The 26528-nt window shown below is 33.8% G+C and overlaps 1 protein-coding gene across 14 annotated transcripts in view; it reads right to left on the reverse strand.

Annotated features, from left to right (window-relative positions):
• The window catches only part of Cask (calcium/calmodulin dependent serine protein kinase), a 379314-nt gene that overhangs the window by 192311 nt on the left and 160475 nt on the right, over positions 1 to 26528 (reverse strand). For 13 of the 14 annotated variants that reach the window (XM_013151957.3, XM_003469430.5, XM_013151955.3 and 10 more), the window contains exon 3: positions 22737 to 22842. The exons of the other annotated variant lie outside the window; for it this stretch is intronic. In XM_013151957.3, coding sequence (XP_013007411.1) covers positions 22737 to 22842 — 106 coding nt within the window. The remainder of the gene's footprint in view (positions 1 to 22736; positions 22843 to 26528) is intronic. 14 annotated transcript variants of the gene reach the window in all.

A 26528-nucleotide genomic window follows, 5' to 3' on the forward strand; every position in this document is an offset into this window, starting at 1 on the left:
TCGACAATCATCCTGAGGTAGGAGGATTGCTGCAAGTTTGAAGCCAGTTTTGGCTACAAAAGTGAGTTCAAGTCCAGTCTGAACTACCCTGTCTCCAACCACCCAGTCAACCAGCCTATAGATGTATGAATATAATAAAAAACAGAGGCATAAACATAGGTATCTATTTAAGATTGAATTGTTCCAACTTAGCAAGTGGGATCATTATTAAATCGTCAGGAGAATATCTCATATGTCTGTGAATTATTTTTAAGTTTTAGACATTACAAAGAAAAAATAGGAGTTCTTGAATGTTCACACAACATTATGGACAATTTACTGATAGTAACAAAATTCATTTTATATGGACAAATAAAAGCCAGCAGTTAACTAAATTGATTCTTTTAGTATTACAGGAAAACACGGATACCTAAATTTATTATCCTCATACCCTATGATTTTTACATTAGGCACTTCTCCGTGATTAAGACCCTGAAGGTTCCTTTTAAATGCAGGAATATTAATAGCTAATAGCTAAGATTTACTGAGCATTTAACTACACACTAAATGCTTTACAAATATTTAACTCTACTAACAACACTAAGTAACACATACTAGTCTGGAGAGGAGGAAATTTAAGGGTTAAGATAAATGTTATGTAACTTATTCAAAGTTACATGGTCATAAAATAGCAGATTTAGGATTTGGGCACAGGCAATTTAGCTCCAGGATCCTGAGCTCTGAGCCTCAAATACTGACGCTCAACAATAAATTATATTTCAGATAATGAAGATCACAATCAGACAGATTTTCCATTACACTTCATTCTCACAAGCTGTTAAGGTAGAAACGAGATGTGAAATGGGCCCTGGACTAGTGGTAGAGCTTACTAATCTCCATTCTACGCCACACTCTTCTTCTGGGGCCAGAGTCATATAGGCAGCTTTATGGCACTTCTATAGGCAGGTGTCCTATAATCACCATAAATACAAAAGATCCAAGAATTGATTAACAATAATCTTCCTCAAAGTTTATTTCTATCTGAGGGGATAGTGTTTCTTCAACTTGGGGAAGTGCTTGGCTATTGTTTCTGAGCAGGGTCTTCTCTTGTCACCATTCCCTTTATATTCTACTGCTAGAATTCCTGTGTAAGTGTGTTGGCTACTTTTCATTTGGCCTTTATGATGCTCAGCTTCTGTTTTATATTTCTTCTTCAGTACTGCCTGTCAATTTAGCCATTTTGATTCTTTCCAAACACAGACAAACACATAGGCACATGCATACGCATACTCTCTTGAGGGGTTTTCAACATTTACTAAATAGAATGACCCCTTGTTTTAGGAAGGTTACTCCTCCTTTTCATTTTTTGAGGATCTTGAAGTCTTTTGTACATTTTTCTGTTATCTCCATTTCCTTTAAACAAAATTTTCTATGTACTGAATTAGTTTCAAGATTTTCATTTTTTCTCATGTGCTTTGAAATTTTATTTTAAACACTAAACTGACCTTAGGTTGAGATTTCTTGTTTTTGTCTTTCTTCTGTTCTCCTAAGGTAACCCTTCCTATGATAGAGCTTTTCTCAGACACTAGTTTAAGCTGAGGCTCTCTGTCCATCTCTTGATTTCATGCAGTGAATCCAGTTTGCCCCCAAGTAGCAGCTTTCAGCTCTTATTGCAATGAATAAGTTGAACTCCAAATCACATCTTGCCTGGAATTCATTACTGACTTTTGTTTCAATCCTCTACTATCATTTTTCTTTCTTTTTTTACATGAATCTTTTTTGAAAGTTTACTGATATAATTTAGATACACATAATGATCATATTTATCATACAGAATTTGTACCTGTATATATTTTGATTCTTTTTTCCCCAATTTTTCTCCTCCCTTCAATTCCTTTCCCCCTATTTACAAAGCTTTTTTCAATTTCATTCTTTTTAAAACTTTTATTTCCTTTTCCAGTTCTTCCTTTCCCCCTGTCTCTTCCTAGTTCCTTTTTCCTTTTGGAAAATTTCTTCCTATTTCACAATACCTATTGTACATTTAGGTCTTCTTTCAGTTTCTCACACTAGGAAGACAATGTGATGTTTACATGTGTGTGGGATTTATTTCACTTAAGAGTATGGTCTCAAGGTACATCCATTTACCTAGAAAATGTTCAACTTTATCCTTCATGGTTGAATAGTACTCTATTGTATAAAAATACCATATTTTTTCTTTTTTATTTTATTGGTACCAGGGATCAAACTCAGGACCGCGGGCTTGCAAGGCAGGTACTTATGCCACTGAGCTAAATCCCCAATCCTTCTTTTTTTATTTTAAAGAGGATAAAACAATAAAACCAATCAAAAAAAACCAATGTAAAAGATATGGGACTTCAAAATATTACAAAATCAACAACAGTTACCATAAAGACTTCTGATGTCTTCAAAATAGCTGCAGATAACTTCAGATACAGTGAACATCAAACAGAACAGAATAGAATAGAAACAATAAAAATAGAACAATGAATTCAATAAGGGACTTCAAAACAAGCCTATAGTAAATCCAATATTGCTTCCACAATATATCTTGCTCCTGCCATAGGATTTGACATAATCAAACAAAACAAAATAGAATACGACCCAACCCAACAAAACAATGGAAACAATACAGGACTTCCAAAACAAGACCATAGGGAATCAACAATAGCTGCAACCCTTAGAAGGAGATCCTCCCTAGGTGTCACACTGTGTACTACTATCCTTTGAACCTATAATCAGATCACTGGCCCTAGACCAGCAATGTTAGTGAAACAGCAAAGAACCTCAGGCATCCAACTGTATTTCACCTCCATAGCTATCATCGGAGCCTGCATTTCTCTGGATAAGTCAGTTGCTCACAGCAGCGATGGGGGGTGGGTGGGGTGGGGGTAGTACTTCTTGTTTACCAGCCCACACATGGGAAGGGGCTGGGGTCTGTCTGTTCCAGTTTAGTGGCAGGCTGTGCATGGCACTGGTTCTCAGACTGGATTTGCTTGCTGGTGTGGCTTTGTTCTCTCACACCCCAGTCCACGAATGGCACTCACTCTACCATATCTTTTTTAGCCATTCATCGACAGATGGCATTTGGGCAGTTTCCAAGATTTAGCTATTAAAAACTATGCTGCAATAAACATGGGTGTACACATATCACTGTGGTATGATGTTTTCAATTCTGGAAAAATACCCAGAAGGGAAGAGCTGTGAACCAAAGGTACCTCTAGTCCTAGTTTTTTGCGGAATCTCTACACTGATTTCCATAGTGGTTGCAGCAGTCTACACTCCCACCAACAGTGGATAAGGGTTCCTTTTTCCCCCAGCCTTTCTAGCATTTTTTATTCATTGACTTCTTGATTAATAGACATTTATTTTCTCTAAATAATATATGGATTCTCAGCATTATTTTCATTTGTATCTCTTGAATGAACAGTTTTTCATGTTTACTTGACATTTGTATTTCTTTCTGAGAAGTATGTATTCATCTCAGATGCTCATTTCTAGATTGAGCCTTTAAATTTGGGGGATTTGATTTTTTTTTCAATTCTTTACATGTTTTAGATCTATGTCCTTTGCCTAAGGGACAACTGGCTAAAATTTTTTTCCACTTTGTGAGTTGTCTTTGCACTTTGTTGGTGATACTGAGTCTAAAAGTCTCTCCTTAATTACTATATTATTACCTTGCTAAAATTATTTTAATGTGCTCTATCACCTATGAAATAAATTTTAAACTGATTAAAGGTCATCTTCTGAAAAAGGGCTTCGACGAACACCCGCTCTGAAACAACACACCTCATCACTGTCTATTCCTTACCTGGTCCTGTTCTTCATGGCATGTATTACTCCCTGCTATTATTACTATATACTTGATTGTTAGTCTCTTCCACCAGAATGTAAGTCTCATGTATGCAAGGACTTTGATTTGTTCACTGTAGCACCTAGAACAGTGCCTGAAATTCAATAAATACTTGTTGAATAGATTGATTAAAGGCCTTATCATGGTATACAAAGGCCTAGACATATCAGAGTAATTAAGAGTGAGGGCACTAGAGTCAAACTGCCTAAGAATCCTAGCTTCAGCACACCAGTTATGTACCTTAAGCAAATCACAACCTTCTAAGTTTCAGTTTTTATGATCTGTAAATTGGATATAGCAATTAAAATCTATGAGTTGTTAAGAGGGATTAAGAGACAACCAGAATGTGTAAAGTATAGCATGCACATCACCAATTGTTTTATTATTGCACGCTCAAACTCATCTCTGGTCATTCTTTCATCTTTGTTTTAAAGTAATAGCTCCTCATTTTTAGTGTTCCAAGCACACAAGTCAATTCATATTTCTGGTGATTCCACATACTCTCTGCCCTGCTGATATTTACTTTCTGTCCCTCTCATGCAATTAACCTGCTATCCATACTCTATTAAACCTACCCAACTAGAATTCCAGCCCTGCATGGAAATAACAATGGACATTTGCCCTAGTTGGACACTGAACAGATTCAAAAGAAAGCAATCCACAGAGAGTCAGTCCCACAACTTAGGATACTCAGTTCTAGAAAAGGAAGGGAAAACTGAGACAATGAAGACAAACTGATTCGCTCCTATTTTTTCTCTCTGTATACTAAAAGAAAATACCTGGGTGTTAAGATTTGGGAACAGAGGAGACTGTTTTGGGGTCATATTTAGGCTCTTGTATAAAAAGAGAAAGATGGACTTTCCAAAACAAGGATAATGCAAAACCCTTAGGAAATAATAACTTTGGTTCCTGAGATTTTTTTTCTAGTTCCCACAGGCCTGGCTTCATTCTGTTCTCTTTGTCTAAATTTCATGAGATTTGTATATCTTTACATCTTTACTATTTTGGTCGAGTTTCATCCCTGCCATTCCCACCTGGTAAACTCTTGGTCATCTTTTATGTCTCAGTATCACCTCCTTTTCAATGGATCTTTCTTTTTCTCCCTCTTTATTGCAATTGATTTCATATTTAGCCCACTCTAAGTTTCAGAGATAATAGGCATTAGTAAACAAAATCACTAAATATAAAAGGTGGTGACAGGTCTAGGACAACACTACAGAGCTCTGCATTTGTCCTCTAATGTTCTTCGCCTAACTAAGGAAATGAAATACTAGATAGAGATACCAAATGGGAGCAAAAAAGTATCAATAGATACCAAATAGGGAACGTATCACAGAAAATGGAGTCAGAACACAGGTCATGCAGAGCATGTGAACTGCATTAGTTAAATAAAGGAACTTAGTGAAGGATGGTACTTAAGAAGTACCAAAACCTTTCAGTTCCCCACAAAACTGTTCTTGAGAAACTCTAACTGGCCTCTATGACCCCTTGGTGTCATGATTTGCCTTTCTTTTTAGGTCCTTCTTCTCCCACTATTCTTTTCCTGCAGCCTTTGAAGTTTGGGAGAATCTCAGGACTCAAGTCCTCTTTTCTTTTCCCTACATTATACTCTTTTAAAAATCATCTCAATATCAGCCACCTGCAAATCTCTCTGTGCCAATTCACTCAACTTCCTATTTAGTAAGTTCACTTAGATGTCTCACAGACTTTACATTCAATGTGTCAAAAAAGTATTTTATAACATACTTCCATGGCTGTCTGAGGTAGTTAACAGCACCATCATATATTGAGTACTCAAGCCAGAGGTGGAGAGTCAATTTGGGCTCATGTTTCCTTTCTCTCTTTAGCCAAACATCAAATTACATCTTTTTTAATTCTTAAAAATCTGCAGCTTATGTTAATTTCCTTTTCTGTCTACTGACACTCATCTATCCTTGCTATCAATGCACCTACTGAACAACTGCCATTCCAATTCATAGCCATATGTAGTCAAAGCATCCTTTAAAAATGGTAACAAGAACGTATGTCTTTTAGTATCTACATCTTTAGAATAAAACTATATATCCTGGCAATGTCTTAAAAGGTGCATCAAGGTCTAGTCCCTTGTTTCTGTGAACTTCTTGAGCCCTTGATAGTGTACCCAAGAAATATGAAGAATAACCTTACTTACGTAAGCAGTACTTTTTATAATTTACAAAAAGACAGACTATATTTTTATATCCCTTAAGATTAAATGATACCACCTACAATCTAAAGCCAACACAGAAGAGGGACAAATATATTATCTCTACTTCTATTATAAATTCTCTAGGATCCACTGAACTTATAATAAGTCTGCAGGTATGGATGAGGGCCTGTGTCTAGATGTCCCACTAAAGTGTCATGCAGTCATAGGTAAGGATTTCAGAGGTGCCTGGATGTAGAGTGTGTGATACTGGCATTAAATGTGTGATGGTAGGATCATGCATAATTACTAAATTGGTCCATTGATTGGTTTGGTACGATTCTGGGTATGGATAATGGGAAGGCTCACCCTGGGTTTGAGTGCTACCTGCCCTAAGGGTATGTAGCCTGGGTAGAATATATGGGACAGAAAGAGGGCTGCTGCTGTTGTCCCTGCTGCTTCTTCACTTGTTTGCTATCTCCTGCTTGTCATAAACCATTTCTCCTCTGTGATATCCCTCTGCCATGTCGCCCTGCTTTGCTAAGTATGAACTGAAACCTCTACAAACTGTGAGCTAAATGAACTTTTCTTCCTTTAGCTTTGGATGTCATGTATGTCATCTCAGCAAATGAGGAAAAGTAACTATGACAGGAACACATGTCTTCATTTATCTATGACCCTCTTTGGCTACATATATACACATGAGCTATTTTATAATGGAAACAACCTAAGTGTACAAGTTCAGTAAACTGTTCTATACCACAAGTGGAGTCCTAAGCAGGTATAAGAAGGAATGAAAATATTTGCATACCATTATGGGGTAATCCTAGTTTTTTTCATATTAATAAATATTAAAAATGAAGGTTGAGAAGAAACTACATAAAAACATGCAAGAAGGAATGTGGTATTAAATGTAGATATTCTCTTACACTTTCAAACAGGAATAATGAAAAATAAAATAAAAACTAAGTTTTAAAAATATTTCCCACTAGAAAGGGAAAGAAACTTCCCACAAAGGAAGAACTGGGATGAGAGGAGAAATGAAGGAAGGGAATATATATGTGCATATATATATATATATATTATACACACATATATAAACATATATAAATATATGTATGATAGACAGCATAATTATACTACTAATTTCTTTTAGTTCATTGAAGGGATCAGTTGGTGCTTAGTTGATTAATTTTGCATGCCTGTATCTCGTAATCTGAGCAACTACTTTGAAGACAAGAATACATAATATACTAACCACTGTTAATTTCTTATTATCTTGTTTTAAAACTCTGCATTATTGTTTTGTCTTTATTTTTCTAGTTAAAAAAAATAGTTCCTACTAGGGCTAGGAAGTAAACTGGAACAAGAGATGCTAACCAGATCTTTCTGAATCAACTCTATTGATAGGTTTTTTTATAAGTATATAAGAATTTTTAATAAACTAAAAAAAGCAAGAAGAAAAGACAATCTAAAAATAAAAACAAACTGATGAAGATATCCAAATAGCATTAGTGAATCAATGTAAATATTTTTACTGTGATATACTAGTTTTGCAGAACGGTAGCACTATACTGGCAGAAACTTGGCAAAGACTACAAGGATCTCTGGGTTATTATGTACTGCAGCATGTGAACCTTACAGTTATTTTGTATGTTTGTTTCTTGAGATAAAGTCTTGTTATGTAGTTCAGGCTGGCCTTGAATTCACTATGTAGCCCAGGCTGGCCTCAAACTCAAGGTGATCCTCCTACCTCAGCCTCTATATCCAGTGTCTTAATAAAAACTTTAATTTAAAAAACCTGAACCAAACAAACTCAATACTATTTATACTAAGCTTGTGGCATAACCACAAAGAGAAGTTACTTAGAATTACTTTAAAATCCAGCATTTTGATTGTGCACTTCTGTGGGGACATACCCTCAGGATGAAAGGAAGTACAATGAAATCCTGAATTGCATCCAGCAATCCTACTTTTATTATTATATATTTAACTAGTAGGACGAAGCAAATAAGTATGTTAATGTGGTAAGAAGCCAAATTTGTTAAGAGATAAGATTTAAAAATATGAAGTTTAAAAAATTAAGTCACAACTTTGTAATGTCTCTCATATTTTTAAGGATTTAATTTTATAGTATGGAAAATTTCAAATGTAGAAAGTACAGTGCCTCATGTATCAATTATCTTACTTTGACAAAACAACTGATTGGTCTATCTTATTTTACCATATTTCAACCTAGTACTCACTGCTCAACACTTGCTTGATTTTGAGGCAAATCCCAGATATCAGTAACACATGATACATAAATATTTCAATATGTATCTCCAAAAGGTAAGGATGCTTTTGGTAAAATAACTGCAATGCCAAAACCACACATTAACAATCAAAAATTACTTACTAACTAGTAACTGTCTTTTTGTGTAATAACTCTGTATCTAAGAAATATGGAACCATTACTTAAAATGGAAATAACAATGTAAACTCATGGTTTATTTTTTGCTTGTTTGGTTTGGATGAACTACAATTTTTTTTTTACTTTAGAATAACTTTAGATTTACACATAAGTTGCCAAAGGATATACAGAGTTCCCATACACTAAGTATTCCTTAGTTAACTTCCCCTAGTGTTAATGTCTTAGGTCACAATTTTAGTTTCTTAATCTTTCCTTGTTTTTCATGACCTTGTTCTCTTTAAAGAGTACCAGGTATTTTGTAGAAGTCCTTCAGCTTAGGTTTGTTCCATGTTTTCCTCTTGCATAGGCTGTGATTATGTTTTGTTTTGGGAAGAATATCAGAGGTAAATGCCCTTCTCATCACATCTAATCACAGGATATAAGATATCCACATGACTTATCACTGGTGATGCTATTTAGGTTGAGCATTTGGTAAAGGCAGTACCCACTAATATCTCTACTTAAAATTATTCTTTTGTCCCATTTAATACTTTGTTCTTTGAAACTGAGCCAGTAAGTCCAGCCCAAACTCAAGGGAAGAAAGGGACAACACTGAGTACGTGAAATTGTTCTCTAAGGGAGCTTTATTTCTTGCCTCTCATTTATTGTCTATTTTTTCTTTATATTAGTATGGATTCATATATTTATTTTATACTTTGGGTTATAATCCAATCTGATTTTATTTTGTTGCTCATACTGTTCTAGTTTTGGCCATTATGAATACTTTCAAGGTTGGTTCTCATGTTGTCTGGACATCACTCATATTTCTGAATACTTCATAACTTTTAGGTAGTCTTAGGTGCTATAGGTTTAACTTATGTTTTCTATCTCAGCTCTAGAATTAATAATCATTTCTCTAAAGAAGCTTCCCTCCTAATAGAGAAAAGTTTTTAGAGATGTAGATCTGGGAGGGTGTGGAGCTCAATACTACTGAGGTATCACTGTTTTAGGTCTTCTAGATGGAAAGACTAGGAAATATATGTATGTATACTAACCCTTTTAGGCATACACATCCATAATTACCTCTATTTCTATCTATCTCTCTGTATATATACAAATAGTAAACTAAATATGATGTCATACTGCTACCTCCAATTCTAATTCATATCACAGGGTTCATTGTAATCTTTTCTCTGAGTCATGTTTCTTTTTTTGGAGACAAGGTCTCATAATGTAGTTTAGGCTGGCCTCTAACTTGGAGCAATCCTCCTGTCTCAGCCTCCTGGAGTGCTGGTATTACAAGTATGTGCCACCTGGCCCTTTCACTCTTTTGTAACTGCTTTGTCGGACAGAATTTTATCTTCTGCATATTCATAAAATCATTAAACAAAGTGACCCAATATCATAAAATAAGCAACTTTGGGGAAAATATTTGCAATTACATGAAAAAAGTAAATACCCTTAGTAAAGAAAACAAGAGACAAAGAATGAAAATGGAAAAAGACTTATAGAAGGTGATTCAATAAAAAAGAAATGAGGAAACATAATTTGAACATACATGACCACAGTAATGACAAAATAAATATAAATTAAACCAAAACATCATTCCAACCTATCAAAACACAAACTTGAATACTCTCATCTACTATTTGCATAAAGATAAAATTGGTAAAACCTTATGGAAAGTAATAAATAACTAATGTAAAAAGAGTTTTATATATATTGATTGACAGGATGGTAGTCCAGGTTATGTCTCTCATTAAAGAAAACCAAAAAGTTGGAACAAAAAATTCCTCAAAGCATCAAAATACTAAGGAAATTGTCAGAAATTATGGCTGAGATCTAGCAAAGCACAAGCACTTATAGAAGTAAGACCAAAAATCAGCCCTTTTTTTGCCCTTCAGACATTTGTTTATATAGAAGACCTCTCCAAGGTAAACTAAATTAGAAATCAGGGAATCTGATAAACTTTATTCTCTAGTGCTGAGCTTGCGGCTTTAAAGAGCTGAGGGTAAACCAGCCCTTGATAGACTTTCAGCCTGACTTTACCTCTAGGTGGCCCTGAAAATCTAAGCCTGAAATCTTGATTAACATAGTCACAAACTGCTAGTTGTTGAAGATGCTGAAGAAGAAATAAAATACCATTTTTAGGCTAGTAAGTTTTAAAATAATTTCCAGTACAAGAAAGGATAAGAGATCTTGACTAAGAATAAGCAAAAGTAACTGACATACAATAAAACAAAACCAAAGGGAGTCATCCAATATGAGATTATCAAATAATTAAGACAAATATATTTCAAAGCATAAAAACTGAGAACAATAAGTAATATAGAAAACTTAAAAAGGAAGTAGAAAGTATAAAACTAAACAGTAACATAAGTGAAATTAAAAACTCAAGACAGATTAACAGCAGATTAGACAGTACTGAAGAGAAAATTAGAGAACTAGAAGACAGAACAAAAGAAACAAAAGATGAAGCATGAAGAAAAGAAAAAAAATGCAAAATATACGGAAGTACATACGAGACTTAGAGAATACCACAAGATACACCTCTTACTATTTTTAATTGGGTCATAAAAGTAATGAAAGAAAGGGGCAGAGGAAATATTTGAAAAGATAACGACTGAGAATTTTTTATAAACATAAATATCAATACATAGATTCAAGAAATGTAAACAACCTAAGGCAAGATTAAAATACATGTACATACATTCTTATAAGACCCATCACAGAGAAGACTACAGAAAACAAAAGATGAGGAAAATTAATCATCTTAAGACATAAACACAGATTACCATTAGACCTGACAGATGGCCAGCTGAAGTCTCAACATCAATGGGAAGCTAGAAGACAGCAGAATGACATCTAATGAAAGAATATGCCAATGTAAAATTCTCTACCCAGCAAATATCCTAAGATCGAAGGAGGTACAAGGAAATTATGTAACTAATAAAAAAGAAGGGTTGTACCCAGAAAACTGACACAAAGAAAGTGAACCAATATAAAGCTTTAGAGATGCTAAAAGACTAAAAATAGGGTGTGTATAACCTAAATGAGTAAGAATAATAAAATAATTAAGAATGATGTAAATACATGTAACTTATACTTCCATGCACACAAATGTTATTTAAATTCATAAAAAACATAGCCTATAAGTCAAGGGAGGAATTAGATAGGATAGGTATATTCTATAGTGCTTATACTGCTCAGGACAATAATGTCATCAATACTAGAATGTCCGATGAGTAAGGCATATTGCAATTTCTAGGTTACAGACTAAGATAACAAAAAAGAGTACTTAACCCTCCAATTTAATAGAAAAAGATGTTATGATAAAAATCTCCAATTGATTCAAGGAAATCAAATAAAGACAGGAAAAGAAACATGCAATGGATGGCACAAAGAAAGAGCATGTAAGAAGACCACAGGTGCAAATCAAAACATGTAAATGTGTAATTAATTATAAGTGGACTGAATGCTGCAAGTGAAAGACAAATACTAAGAACCTGGGGCAAAAACTATATGTCTTTAAAAAAGAAACACCTTGTTTTGAAAGCCTATATTGTTATTGCTTTGAGTTTGTTGTTGTTGTCTCTTTTGATTTTTATTTTTCTTTTCTGACTTCTTTTTAAAATAAAAAATTAATAAAAAAGAGAAACATCTAAAACCCAAGGGCACAATAAGGTTGAAATTAAAAGGAAAAAATACATGCAGAAGTTAAATTGAAAATAAAGACAGAGACAACAATGGGTAGAAACAACTGAAATAAAAAAAAACTACACAAAATAAAAAGGATATAGAAAGCTGAAAGCTGTTGAAAAGCCTAATAAAATTGGTACATGTCTGGAAAGGTTGAGATGGAAAGAGGAAAGGTACAAATTGCCAGTTATCAAGAATGAAAAGGAAGACATGACTACAGAACCTGCAGAAATATTATGAATTTTCTGCCAAAACCACTTAAAATTTAGATAAGATGCACTTATTCTTTGCAAAATACAATTTACTAAAAGTAACATAGTTATGAATAGAACATCTGTATTTGCCTACACATATTTAAGGACCTGTGCCATAAATGAAGACTTCTCTCATAAGAAAATCTGGTCCAGATGGGTTTACAGGCGAGTTGTGCAAATTATATAAAAAGAGAAAAACAAACAAATAATAACAAAAACAGTACTCATCAAATTCATTTTATAAAGTTAGTGTAGTCTAGGTATGAAAATCTGATATGGGGAGTACAAGAAAATTATAGTACAGTCTTCCCATAAACATAAATGTAAAAGGCCTAAAATAAGTCTAACAATATATAAAAAAAGAATTACAAAGATTATTCATCATTATCAAGGTTGATCAACCCAAGGATCAATGTAATGCAGTACATTAACAGATAAAAGGATACTATTATATAATCATTTCAATGTATGCAGAAGAGAAGCATTTGGTAAGATTCATCATCTGGCTATGCTTAGCAAACTACGATCAGATATGAGCAAAGATAATTGCTACCTACGTTGTTCTAGATGCCTTATCCATTACAGTAAAAGCAAGAAAAAGAAAAATAATGTAAAATAACTGAAAAGGAACAAAGCAAATCCTCAGCATACCCAGATCTGTAAAAAATCCAAATGAGTCTACAAGTTAATTATTGGAATTAATGAAGCCTGATGAACAGAAGCAATACAAAGTTAGTACAAGGTAGGATGAAAGGAGGAAGAAAAATGAAAGAGATTGATCTCCCCATAAAAGTAAATACTTAATAAGTCTAAAAAACACAAGTCCACATAGGCACTATTATTACCTAGATCTAAGAATAAATCTAACATAGATGTATTCAGCCTCTAAAGAGAAATGTATAGATTTATTGAAAGAAGTACAAGTGCTAAATAAATGGGAAGATATATACTATATTCATGAGTTGAAAGAGTCAATTTTGTAAACATCAATTTTTCTCAACTTGGTAAACAGATTTAATGTAATTATTCAAATCAAAATATTACTTTTTTGATGGAAACTGACAGCCTCATTATAAATCATAGAACATGCAGAGAAAAATACATCTCTCAAGACAATCTTGAACAATAAGGTACAAGACTTGCTCTACAAATTACCAGAACTTAATAAAGCTGTAACCAACAAGACAACAGCTCTTGACTCAATGCCAGGCAAATGGGCTAGAACTGAGTTGGAAATGGGCATACATATATGGATGCTTGGTTTACTGTGAAAGTGGTATTGTGGAGCAGTTTTATCAGCAATTGTGCCAGGACAATTGCATATCCATAGGGAATGAAATGAAATTGGTCTGCCAGCTTACAGAATACCTCAAATCTATGTCAGATGAATGATAAAATATGGAAGTAAATCTTCATGATCTTTAGGTTGGTAAATAGCTCTTAAACAGGACACCAAAAGAGAAAAGATCGATAAATTAGATTATATTAAAGTTAATAATTTCTTCTGACCAAAAATATTATTAGAAGAATGAAGAGATAGGACACAAGTTGCAATTAGGGAAAAATAATCAGGAAAATGCACTATGAAATTCTAATGTCCACCAACCAACAAAAGTTAAAAATACTAGCAAAGCCAAGTATTAGGAAGGATGTGTGGCACAGGTAACTAGCAATAAAACAAAGCTCCTACTAATGAGAACCAATAACACATTTAAACAAGGGCAGTCCTATGAAAACTGGGACTTAGATCACCTTAGAGAGTCATATGCCACTGATAGATGGTTAGTTTACACTTTTACTTTAGAAAATAGCTTGTTATTTTCTAGGAAAACTGAAGTTTTGTATATTTAAAAATACCTATGAGTATATAAGTGTGTACTTAGGTGCACAGGCATACATGTACAAAACTGTTTACAATAGCATTGTCCAAAGATCTGAATCTAGAAGCCACCCAAATGCCTACTAATGTTAAAATGAACATTGAAAGTTTATTCATTACTGCATCACAATAAAAGGAATAGCTGTGTAAAGCAACCTGGATGAATGTCATAGTCCAAAAAAGAATATATATTGTATGATACCATTTAAATATTTTAAAAACAGACAATTCTGTATTATATTATGGAGAGATGCTTATTTGGATGGTATAGATATAAACGCAGCTGTTTTGAAGTAAACAAGAAGAATTGTGGTAGCTATTATTGATTCTATATTATTTTGAAGTCCTGTACCACTTACACTGGTTTGGTTTTATTCTGTTTTAATTTTTCTTGGTTTTATCCTCTTTAAAATAATAAAGAAAAGCAAATAAAAGCACAGAAGTAAAGTCTAGATTAAAGTTATTTTTGACTGAGAAAGAGGCTGTAATCAGAAAGGAGGAGTGTTGGCAGTGTTTTAATTTCTTGACTTGGGTTGTAGTGATATGCTTGTTAATTTTGCAATGATTCCTGAAGCTTTAGGTGTATTTTTCTAAATGCAATATACTGTATTAAAAAGGTTAAAACTATATGCATGTACACATATTTTAATCCAGTAATTCTACTTCCAGAAATGTATTTTGAAAAAACAAAGTAATTAGGTACAATAATATTAACTATAACATTATTTCTAATATAGAAAAACAATGACATAAATGTAAATTACTAAACATGGCACATGCATGCAGACATCTTATTATAGTTATTAAATACTAGATCCACAAATATTCAAAGTTATAATACAATATTTAAAATTATTCAGTGAAAGAAATCAGAAAACAAAACTGCATAAATAATATGATCTCAAATAATATAATTATGGTAACAATTATAAATTGAGAATGTTAAAAATACTCATTGAGTCACTTCTGTGAATATTTATCATAATAATTCATATCTGTGAATTATTTTTATCATTACAATTTTCCATAATATCTACATTTTTATAAGGTAGAGTGGGCATGGTGATGCTTGTCTGCAATCTCAGAAATCAAGAGGCTGAGGCATGAGCATCACCATGAGTTTGAGGGCCATCTGTACTACATGGTGTACTTAAGACCAGCACTAACTACATAGTGTGTCCTGTCTCCAAAAAACAAACAAAAATTTTGTAGGTATATCATAAAGGTTGTATATATTGAAGACTACTTTATATTTTCATTTTAAAGAAGCTATATTCCTTTGAAATAATAGAAAATTCATGAAATTTTCATATTAAAAAGTTGGGCACCTAAATTAATAATATCTTAATTACATTTAAAAGTTAAAAATGAAAATCTGAATCTTGTAATTATCTTCATAGGCAGTTATATTTGGTTTGCATAGCTAGGAGTTTATCAACTGAAAATCTATCATCTATTTATCTCTGCTCTAGTTTGTACAGAAGAATCAACACAGCAAGCCTAAACTACTATCTGTGAACGGTATGAAAGATCTGCTTCCAAGGTTGGCTTTTGATTGTCACAGTATCTGGGAACATGAATTTCAGGACATTCCTGCCTACTCAACTGAAGAGCAGCTCACTGTGTCTAAATTACTTGTGCAAACAATATGATTTATGCTGAACATCTGTTTTGTCTCTGAATGTTTGGAATTTGGTATGTGTCAGGCATAGGGTGTCGATGCAATCAGCTCCCAGTAAAAATTCTGAGCACTGAATTCCTAACAAGTTTTTCTGGTTGGTAACGTTTTATGTCTTGTCTCAACTCATGGCTGGGAAAGGATGCTTGGAAGCTTGTACTGTTTTCTCCTAGACTACTATCCATGCATCTTTTCTTTGCTGATTTTGCTTTGTATCTTTCATCTGTAATAAATCATGGCTGTGAATTTGAGTATGTACTGAGTTCTTTGAGTCCTCTTAGTGAATCATCAAACTTAGGGTAGTCTTGGGAACCCGTGACACATAGTTCTTAAAACTACAATCAACTAAACATTTTGATGTAATGTATCCAGAGGAATACTTAGTTTGCTGAATAATAATTTGTGTTATCACAAGTGAAAAGAAGAAAAATCCAAATTGATGAGAAGGCTAGTTATAAAAATATCTGCACATCTCCAAATAAATTAAAATGTCACAGTCCAGATTTTTATTGCTTGATATGAAATCAAAAATATTTTTCCCTAAGTGGTAAGTTTGCTGGTAATAATCAATTCCACTTCATCACTATAAGTGAATCCTACAAATATTCATTCCCTCAAGCATAAATATCAGACAAAAAATTAAACAAAAGTAAAATATAATCTCAATCATCTCCTTTGTGAGCTTTAAAAACACAAGTTGCTATTATTTTAAATGATACAAACTATTATTTTCATGTTATGTGTCTTAAATACATATTTAATTACTGTAAAACTTTCCCTGTGGTATATATAATCATTCTATAATAAGGTAATTAAAATTCCTTAGTCAGCCAATTTAGGATTTACAGCTTAACTCAAGTACCAGACATTGCCAAAGAGAAGCTGAATGTGTTACTTAGAAATAAACATTTATTCTGAGGTAATATAACTCAATCTTGTCTTCAAAATTGAACTTGTATTTTATAATGTTTCAAAAAATGTGCTGCAGACAGGTTCAGTTTTAAGTATAGTCCCAGAGCAATGGATGTAATGAAAATACATATAGATGTCTAACAAACTACTATGTATGTTGGGGAAATGACAAAGCAATCTCTATCAGTCATGTCCAATCTGTGTGCCCTCCTTTATTTTAGCCATCTTTAAAAATTATAATAAAAAATATAAAAAAGGGGTTTTGTCACTGCGGAGATCAGTCTGGAGATTCCTCAAAAAGCTGGGATTGGAAGTCCCATTTGATCTAGATATTCTACTTCTAGGCATATTCCCAGAATTGAAAACATCATACCACAGTGATATATGTGCACCCATGTTTATAGCAGCACAATTTGTAATAGCCAGATCTTGGAAACAACCCAAGTGTCTATCAACTTGAGGAATGGATACAAAAGTGGTGGTATTTTTATACAATGGAGTACTACTCAGCTATAAAGAATGATCACACTGAAATATTTATAAATAAATGGATGCAACTTGAAACCATACTCATAAGCAAAATAAATCAAACTCACATGTATAAATACTGTATAGTCTCCCTAGTGTAAGAAATGGTTAGAGTACATAAAGGTTTATGGTAATCATGATTCCCTATTACATTGCTATGAAGTATTATAATGTTTGCATTCATTAATTGGGATGATTTTATCATGATTTGTTTGACTTTATTATCTGTGATGGTATCAACAGCTATTTTGAAGAAAACAAAATATTATAATAGCCAGTGCTGATTTACTATCATCTTACTCTGAAGTCCTACCATGCTTTTGTTCTTCTGTTTCCATTGGTTCTATCACTTTGTATCTTATTGGATTTTATTATATGTGATAGTATAAACAAATTTTCTATGGAAAATGAGATAATATAGTAGCCATTGTTCATTCTCTGTTATTTGGTTCTGAATGCCCTGTAATACTTTCATTCTCTTGAATGGTTTTATACTATTTTCTTATGTTTGATACTACTGTATGTGAAGTTATGCTCAACTATTTCAAAGAGACATTATGGTAGTTACTGTTAATTACAGGTTGTCTTGTGGTGAAATACTGTGTTGCTTACATTGTTCTGTTCTGATCTGCTTTGTTATGTCCTGTTTTGTCTTAATCTCTTTAAAATAAAACAAAAAGAGGGGTTTTGTTATTTGTATACACTAACCATGTTTTATATTTTAAATGTGGTCCAAGATAATTCCTCTTCACTTCAAAAAAAGCAAAGCAAAGCAGGAAAATGACAAAGGGCAGGTTGGAAATGCCTGCAAGTAGCATGAGGCCTCCTTTAAAGGTCAATCAATGACTTGCCCTATATGAACCCACATCTGTTGAACTGAATGGGGCGGGGGATGGTCACTTGTCTAACAAGTTCTACATAGGCTTTTCTAGTCTTAAGTTTTGACTTCTATTGCTCTCATCTTCTGACATTTATTGCTCTTATCTTTTGCAGTTCTAAATGTCTGGTTTTGTGAGTTTCTTAAGAATGCTTTAGACTTCTAAACTATAATTAAGTGGATATTCACTAGTTTCAAGTAAAGTGATAAGCAACATGACTGAGCCATACAATTTGATAACTTTAGGAAGAGGAAAACAATGTTGGTTACATAGTTTGTGGCAAAGGTAGATTTGTACACCACATTAAGAAACATTCTGATAATCTAAATATTTTGTTTTATCTAGCCTTTTCTTCTGGTAAATGATAAAAATGTTTCTAAGTAGCCAACACAAATTGCAATGTTAACTGGCCTGATTTCATCTGTTTTCCCTTTCCTTGTCTACTCTGTATTGGTGTCATGTTAGAAAACTGTGAAAAGGATCCACATAACTCATAAACTGAGTGATGAGTCCTTGCATACCAAGGGAACACATCTATTGCCAGGAACATGGAACTAATAACTGGTGTAATTTAGTCTATGATGCAGCTACATACAGACGCAATCTCTCACTTAGCCAGTAGGTGGAGTCACACACAAGTGTATTGGCCTTGCTCTTTGATCCACATGATTAATCTTGTGGTAACTGAGGTTTTGGTATTGTTGGTTTGGGAGTAAGAGATCAAGGATGCAAAAAACTGGGAAAGGACAATTATTGAGGTGAGTTTATAAAACAACAACACAAAAGAATTTTCACATTTTGATTTTGTTTCTGGCCCTTTTGAGAAAGCAATGTTATTTTAAATATGAATTTATAAAACCTACTTCCAGACCCCTAGTGTTAATAACAGTTCTAAATTTAGAAATATGTCACTTAAAATTCATGTTCAATAAGGGAAAACTGAACATCAACTGAGTATGACACAATATTAAGAAGCTGTTGATTTTGTTAGGCATAACAGTATTATGGTCATTTTTAGGTCCTTATCTGTTAGAAATACAAACAGGTGTATTTATATGTGAAATGATATTGCTTTAGAAATCTCTAGGAAGGGCAAGAGCAAAGAACAGTTTAAATACGAATGTTAAATGTTTTGATAACTGTTGAAGCTCAAGTGCCTAGTATACTGGCATTCATATTCTATTCTCTTTTCATTAAAAATTTTACAAAATCTATGGCTAAAAACTGAATATAAGTCATGTTCCAGTGAGTATTATTATTATTATTTTGCCGTGCTGGGGTTTGAACCCAGAGCTTTTTCACTGAGCTATATCACTAGACCTCTTGAGTTTTCATTTTGAGACATGGTCTTGCCAAGAGATGTTGAGTTATATGGGCTAGGCTTGAACTTGTCCTGCCTTAGACTCCCAGAGTGCTGGGATTACAGGACTGTACCACCATGCCTGGCTTCTAGGGAACTGGGTTAACATTAGAGTTAGGTCATTGGTATTTACATATCCAACTGTACTGAGGTCTCATTTCTTATTTTTATTAGTACATGTTTGCAATACAATATGATTATATTTATCAGGGGATGTTATTTCAATATATGGCTGTTGAATTATTTTAATCAATTGGATCATACAAAGCTAGCTATAAAAAGTACTGTATAGATGGCCTCAACATTGAAGTACTAAAACCTAGAATTTATGACACCAAAAAACATCTTGTCTTTACTATACTTTCATTTGGGGTTCTTTAGAACAAATAGCAAATCTGGCATAATTTTGGTGAATTTAAAAATTCTGCTTTCTGTTCTCATTACTTCATAGTATATTATTAAATCTTCTTTTAGTTTTGAGAATAAAAATATGAACAGAAACAGATTTATTGAATAGAAAATAAAAACTAAACCAGAAAAGTCATTTTGAAAGAATTATACTACCTTAAATTGGGAGAGACATCAGAAGTTGTCTCTAGTCCCAAAGCTAAACTTTATCTTCTGCCCACTTGGATGTTCCAGTTCTATGCAAAGCCTCTTCAGTGAGAAACTGCAGTCTGTGTGATAGCTTGGTTTATTCATGGAGTAAGTCTTACCATGAGAGTCTTTCCTTACTTAAGGGTGAAACCTGCCACTTGTTGATTCTAATTATGGCCTGCAATGCTACACTGAATGAGCATATAATTTCATATGTCATAAGCTTTCAAATAACTGAAGACATTGATTATTTTTTACCTTTGGCATTCTGCTCTGGGGACTCTCAGAAGAATAAGGAAACCAATACATTAATGAATAGTAAAACTTATAGGTTCTTCAAGAACTTTTCTGAGCCAGGTGTCTTCAATTAGAAGTTCATATATGTCTGGAGTATTCAAGTCTTTCCAGGGGATACATTTTAAGGCAATGATTTTCCATATATTCATTTGCCATAATGTGGTCTATCTGAAAACAATTCTGTGGTCTGCTGTTTTTCCTTTCACATCTCCAATCAGCCAACTGAATTGCTCTCCTATCCTGAAATGCTTCAAGAGTCAGCTAGGGAATGCACAGCCCCTAAGGGAGGAAAACATCTCTGGGAGCAAAGCAAAGAGACTTTAAGAAAGAAAGAGGTGTCACCTTATTTCATACAGACAACATGTTCATGGAAAAGCCTGATGTATTTTAGAATTTGAATTCAATAGTGAAGAGTTTCACCGGGATGCCTATTATGACTTTAATTTTATTTGAAAAATGAAGTGAGACGTTTTCCTGACACAAAGGGATTCTGACTTGGTTAAGTGACAATGAAGACTACTCTGCCATATAGGTCACATAAGAGACATTTCTCACCAAGTGAATAAGATAAATGTGCAGCTCTGTAGTTGTGAACAAAATATATTTAAGAGAATATTCAATACACTGAAAATGATATTCTAACAATAAAAGTTTTTATATATTAACTTAAAAAGATATGAGACAGGCATCTAAGTTTAAAAAAAATTTAGCAGGTTTCCTATCAAAGACTTTGAAGGCTGTGACTCTGTGACACAATTTTCAGGCTTTTTCATTCTGGTTATTCTGCTGTTCAGTTTACCATGAACACTCCAGAGATGAGAAGCAGACACAGTGTGGTGGAAGTCTGGTTTTGTTCTGAATACAGTATGAAATATTTCTAATTAATGTAGCCTAATATTCCACTTAAGGCTCACAAGCTGCTGTAAATGACTAAGACAGTTACATCTTTTTTTACACTGATCTTGCATGTACATATTGAAATGAAGGGTCTATATTAACTGGTCTTAAATTTCATCTTTGTTTTAGCTCCTTGACTATGAACTTGTAAGCTATTTTTGAATTGTGATATTGATAGCCAATTAGCTAACCATGTGTGGAGGTTGTAAAATGCCTGCTAGAGACCTCCACCTCTGATATTCAGGCCCTGATGTGTGGGCTGGGTCTACTATTCATTTATAACAGAATATGATCAAAGGGATGGTGTGCAGTTTCACAGATTAGGTTATAAAAGTGTGACATCCCCTATCCCCATGAAGCCAGTGGCTGTACTGCTCTACTGTTCTATGGAGAGGCCCAAGTAACAAGAAACCAAAGGACGTCTCAGGGCAACAGATCTTAAGGAACTGAAGCCCTCAGTCCAATAGCCTGAGAGGAACTGAACACTGCCCCCAACCATGTGAGTAATCTTGAAAGCAGATCTACTCCACTTCCTTAAAATGACTTGCCCTGGCCACTACCTTGCTTACCACCTTTTGAGACTCCCATTGCCAGAGGACTGGGCTGAGCTGAGCCCATATTCCTGATGCACAGAGTGATACAATATATTTGCATTATTTAAGCCACTAAGTTTTGGGATAATTTATTAAGAAGCAACAGATAATGAATATGCTTTTCAGTCCTGTTAACTTTTGAATATCTAGCAAATATATACCCTATTTTTTCTTCCTAATCAAAGTCACTGAATAATTTTGAGCAGAATAGAATCAAATAAAAAGAAAACTTGTAGGATGCTGCCCATAAAACTTTATACAAACATCCTACTGACTATGGACTACTTAGTTGTACTATCCTTATCTCATATTTATCTTATAAAATTTCTGTGAAAAATATGTCAAGCGGCTTGCTGAAATGAAGCTACACTGTTAGCTAGAGAATTTTCCTCATGTGCAACACAGTGATCGTATCAACAGGGGAAGTTACACGGTTATTGCTGTTGTCAGTCTTGCTATGTAGATGCCTCTGCTCTCACTGCACTCCTATTCACTAGACTCCTCTGGTCAGAATTGCATATCTTGGGGCTTCCTATCCCTCAAAAATCTTTTTGCAGCCTCTTCTCAGAAGGTAATTGAGTATGCTCACCTTTTGCTTCATTATTATTGTGTACCTTAAGATAATATTTCTTCTTGTGACTTAAAGTCTTTCTAAACAGGTAAGTTCAAAACTCTTGTTAAATGTTAAAAGTGTTAGCATTATCTAATACCAACATTGCTTAAAGCTTTACTCCTTAAGAAATGAAGTACACACTCACAATTCAAAAACCATGTAAAGCATTCCATCTGAGCTATATGTCTCCAATAACTCTACAATGTGTGGATGTTTCAGCATATGACAGATACTGGCTTCCCGCTTTAGATCTGCAAAACAAACATATAACATACTTCATTAGGTAGGAACAAAAGACAATTAGAGTGAATGATGAATGAATGGATGTGATCTATGGTAACATGAAGACTTCTCTAACTAAAGAGATGAAATCCCCCATTTAAACTAAGCTTAACTTCCTACCCTTTGAAATCTTTGACAATATAACTTTGATATTTTTGGCAGCTTACATCTATAAACGAGTCACCTCTTATTGGCACAAAAATTTTACACATTTTTTGTAATATCTATTGTAAAAAAGGAAGGGAAGTACTCTAAAGGATATAACTGCATGTATTTTAAGTGTGTAAAACAGATAACTTTATTACTAAGTTTTTGTTGGATCACTGAACAGAATGGTTTTCACTCTCATTGTTTAATTGTCCACTTTTTATGCTTTAATTTTGTGGCTTTGAAAAACTATTCCTAAGATGACAATATGTAATTTATCAACTAGTAATTTCTTTGTGTTAATTTTTTTCGGAAATTCTGTACTATTTCTACCCTTTTTCTGTATTGCTTCTTTCCTTTAAATAAAATTTTTTTACACGTTTTATTAAAAACTTTGCCCTGAAGTAAAATACTCAAACTCTTATAATCAAGTTTCAGCCTCCAAATTTATAACTCTTTTTGATCTGTTAATTAGTAATTCAATGTACTGTCATGAATCTTACTTGTTTTTAACTTTTCCTGTCAGATAAGAACGTATTGTATATTCTTGAGACAAAAATCCTGCATTTCCAGATATATCAAGTAAATTATACAGAATAGGAAGCAAAAAATAGAATGGTTTAAAAGGAAAAGGTACTCTTTTTACAGTCAAAGTCAGATTACCTGGGGGCAGGGGCTGCTGGAAATGAAACTCAGGACCTTGGACATGCTAGACAATTGATGTATTGCTGAGCTATACCCACAGCTCTGAACTTTACAGTATCTGTAAAATGAGTTGGATAATTCAGAATTCTATCCACCTCATGGTATTATTATGAAGAAGTAATCAGATAATATAGCTTAAACTGCTCTGTCAGCTCTACAATTCTATTTGAAAAATAAAAGGAATATTATCACCATCATCACATAAGACAGTTTGGGCAAGGGGATCACTTGCCATGTTTACATGGAATAAGATAATGAAGGCCTTTCAGTGCTAAAGTGCTGGAGTTTTATCTATCTGCTGATGAATAAAGTCTAATGTGATATTTCTATATTTGAAAGTAGAAGGGAGATATGTAAGGAAGAACCAAGACTAATAATGCATTGCACAAGGCAAAGTAGATAACACAGTTTGCTTCCTGATTTATTAATTCAACTAATCTTGTCAATAAGAGTAATTGATGCAGATAGAACCTTAGAAGGTTTACTTTTAAGGGTAGAATAAGAAAAATACAGTTGTAAATTAGATAAAAAAGAGAAAATGTCAGAAAAGAAGGAATTAATACTATAGTACTAAGAAAGTCAAGGGAATAGAGAAAATTAAGTTATATATAGTAGGAGAAAGTTGAAACCTAAGAAAAAGCCATCAGACTCAGTTAGAATAGGTTAAGAACATTCTGGGCTGGATCAAGTTCTGTGGAGAAGTCTGGGTCAAAGTCAGCATCTAGGAGTTAAATATCTAACAATAAATTATAATATATCATGTCTCTCAGTGGGGCAAATCCTTAATGTAGTCACTGTCACTTAATATGCTGACCGCCCCACCAAGTGGGAACATTTTGGATAAGGAAATTGAGGTTTAGAAGTATGTTCAAAATCATATAGCTATATAGTAGTGGGCAACTAAACTGATCTGTGTGACTCCAAAATTAGCAGTTTTTCCACCATGCCACACCATGGCTTTGGAATTGAGCCTATGTGAAAAGCCTAACAGTAGAACAGGAATGACAGGGTCAAAGATGTTATTTGTCTGTTTCCCCTGTAGCTGTAGCGTAAGCACTCTGATGAATGTTATTGGGGGGGGGAGGGTCTTTAAAAGCACATGAGATATGGAGCCAGAAAAATTGGTGCTGGCCCTGCTTTTCCCTTTGCCTTTTGTAGGCTGACTGTTCACTTCTTCAATTAGCATCTTTACAGACAATGAAATGGGGACAAAGCTAGGTGTTATAGTACTGAAAGTCTCTTAATTGGCTTCAAAGGGTAGTGGTAAGATTCAAATGAGAAGTCAGATGTGAGAGGACTATGTGGAGCACAATACTTGGAAAAGGGGTTTGAGGGGCCGCAGTGTGAGCTGCATACTGTTTTCATTGCAGAGGAAGATATCAGAGGCATAGGAAAAATGCTGCTATGTCTGAAAGCAGTTGGGAAGGCCCTGCAGGGGAGAAGAGTATAAAGTAGCTGTGGGGTTTGTACAGAGAAGTCATAACCATGCGAAGGTTTTTAACAAGTGTACTGGAGGGCGAGGCTGAGCCAGACAACATCAATCAGATAGATGCCTGCAGAATTTCTTCAAGAATGTTCTGCCTCCTGATTTTATGAAAACTTAGGAGTTTTATTACTCATTTTTACACTTATCTCTAGTTCCTTATTTTATTAGAAGCCATCCTTTCTTATTTTCTGTTTTCACTTTAGTTACTCTTTCTATTTGTCTCTGTCTGCTTGAAAGTGATTTTAACTCAATGCTCTGCCATTGTAGTCATGAAATAAACAGATTTAGTGATTGCTACAGTGAAAACTGATTTCCTTTTCTTTCTAGTTGATTTGCTATATTGCTCCTTACATGGAAGTACAGTGTGTTTCAATTACCACACATTTGCCATATGGCATGTTTGTTACACTGAAAGCTTATAAGAAGAAAGGGGTGCTCTAAAGACCCTTCCACTTGAGCCACACATTTCACTTTGGTAAACAGCTGAACAAATTCTTGGTCATCTTTTTTTAAATATAAATTACATGCTAGATGATATTACCAAATTAATGTTAATTTTCTTAGATAATGATAATGGCATTTTGGCAGTGAAGGAGACTGTTCTTGGTCTAGTCCTATCACCTACCCACTCTCTTGTCAAGGCAAACTTGCTTATGGTCCCACATTCCAATACTAAAGTGATTTAAATCTCACTGGATCTGAGATTTCAGAGATTAAAATCAGAACACTGACTGGACAGCACCAAACAAGATTAAAAATATACTTGAAATAATATGACACAAAAGATGGCTTAGATGTAAGATCACTGTATTACTGTTTACTGTAATTCAATTATTAAATAACTCATGCAAAAAAGCAAAGTTATAAAAAAGACAAATACATCACGCATACATTCTGCTTACAGATTCCAAAAATGTTAAACTAAAAGTAATTTTTTGAAATATGAATTATATATATTTTGAGCACTACATAGCATGCTGATATAGTAAGCTGAAGCTAGTATTTGCTACAAATCAACTCATGATGTAAAGTAAGAAGGTATCTGAAGTAGATGTTAATAATTCGATGTTAAATTGTGATTATCTGATGGCTTACAGATGTTAGCACAGGACATACCTATAAGTGACATGGCCCACAATGACCATCTCCGTTTAAGCGGTACTTTGTTTACCCATTAGGAACTGGCAGGCCTCTCTACTTTGCTTGATATTTTATAATGTCTCAGGGAAATTTTACAACATTTTAAAATCATTTCTATATTTAGAGGTATGTGTCTATATTTACTTGATTCATTTCCCTTTAAAAGTGGCACTAGTA

This window comes from Cavia porcellus, unplaced genomic scaffold, assembly GCF_034190915.1.
Source record: "Cavia porcellus strain 051 isolate PalLab524CR breed Dunkin Hartley unplaced genomic scaffold, mCavPor4.1 scaffold_3, whole genome shotgun sequence".
NCBI lineage: Eukaryota > Metazoa > Chordata > Mammalia > Rodentia > Caviidae > Cavia > Cavia porcellus.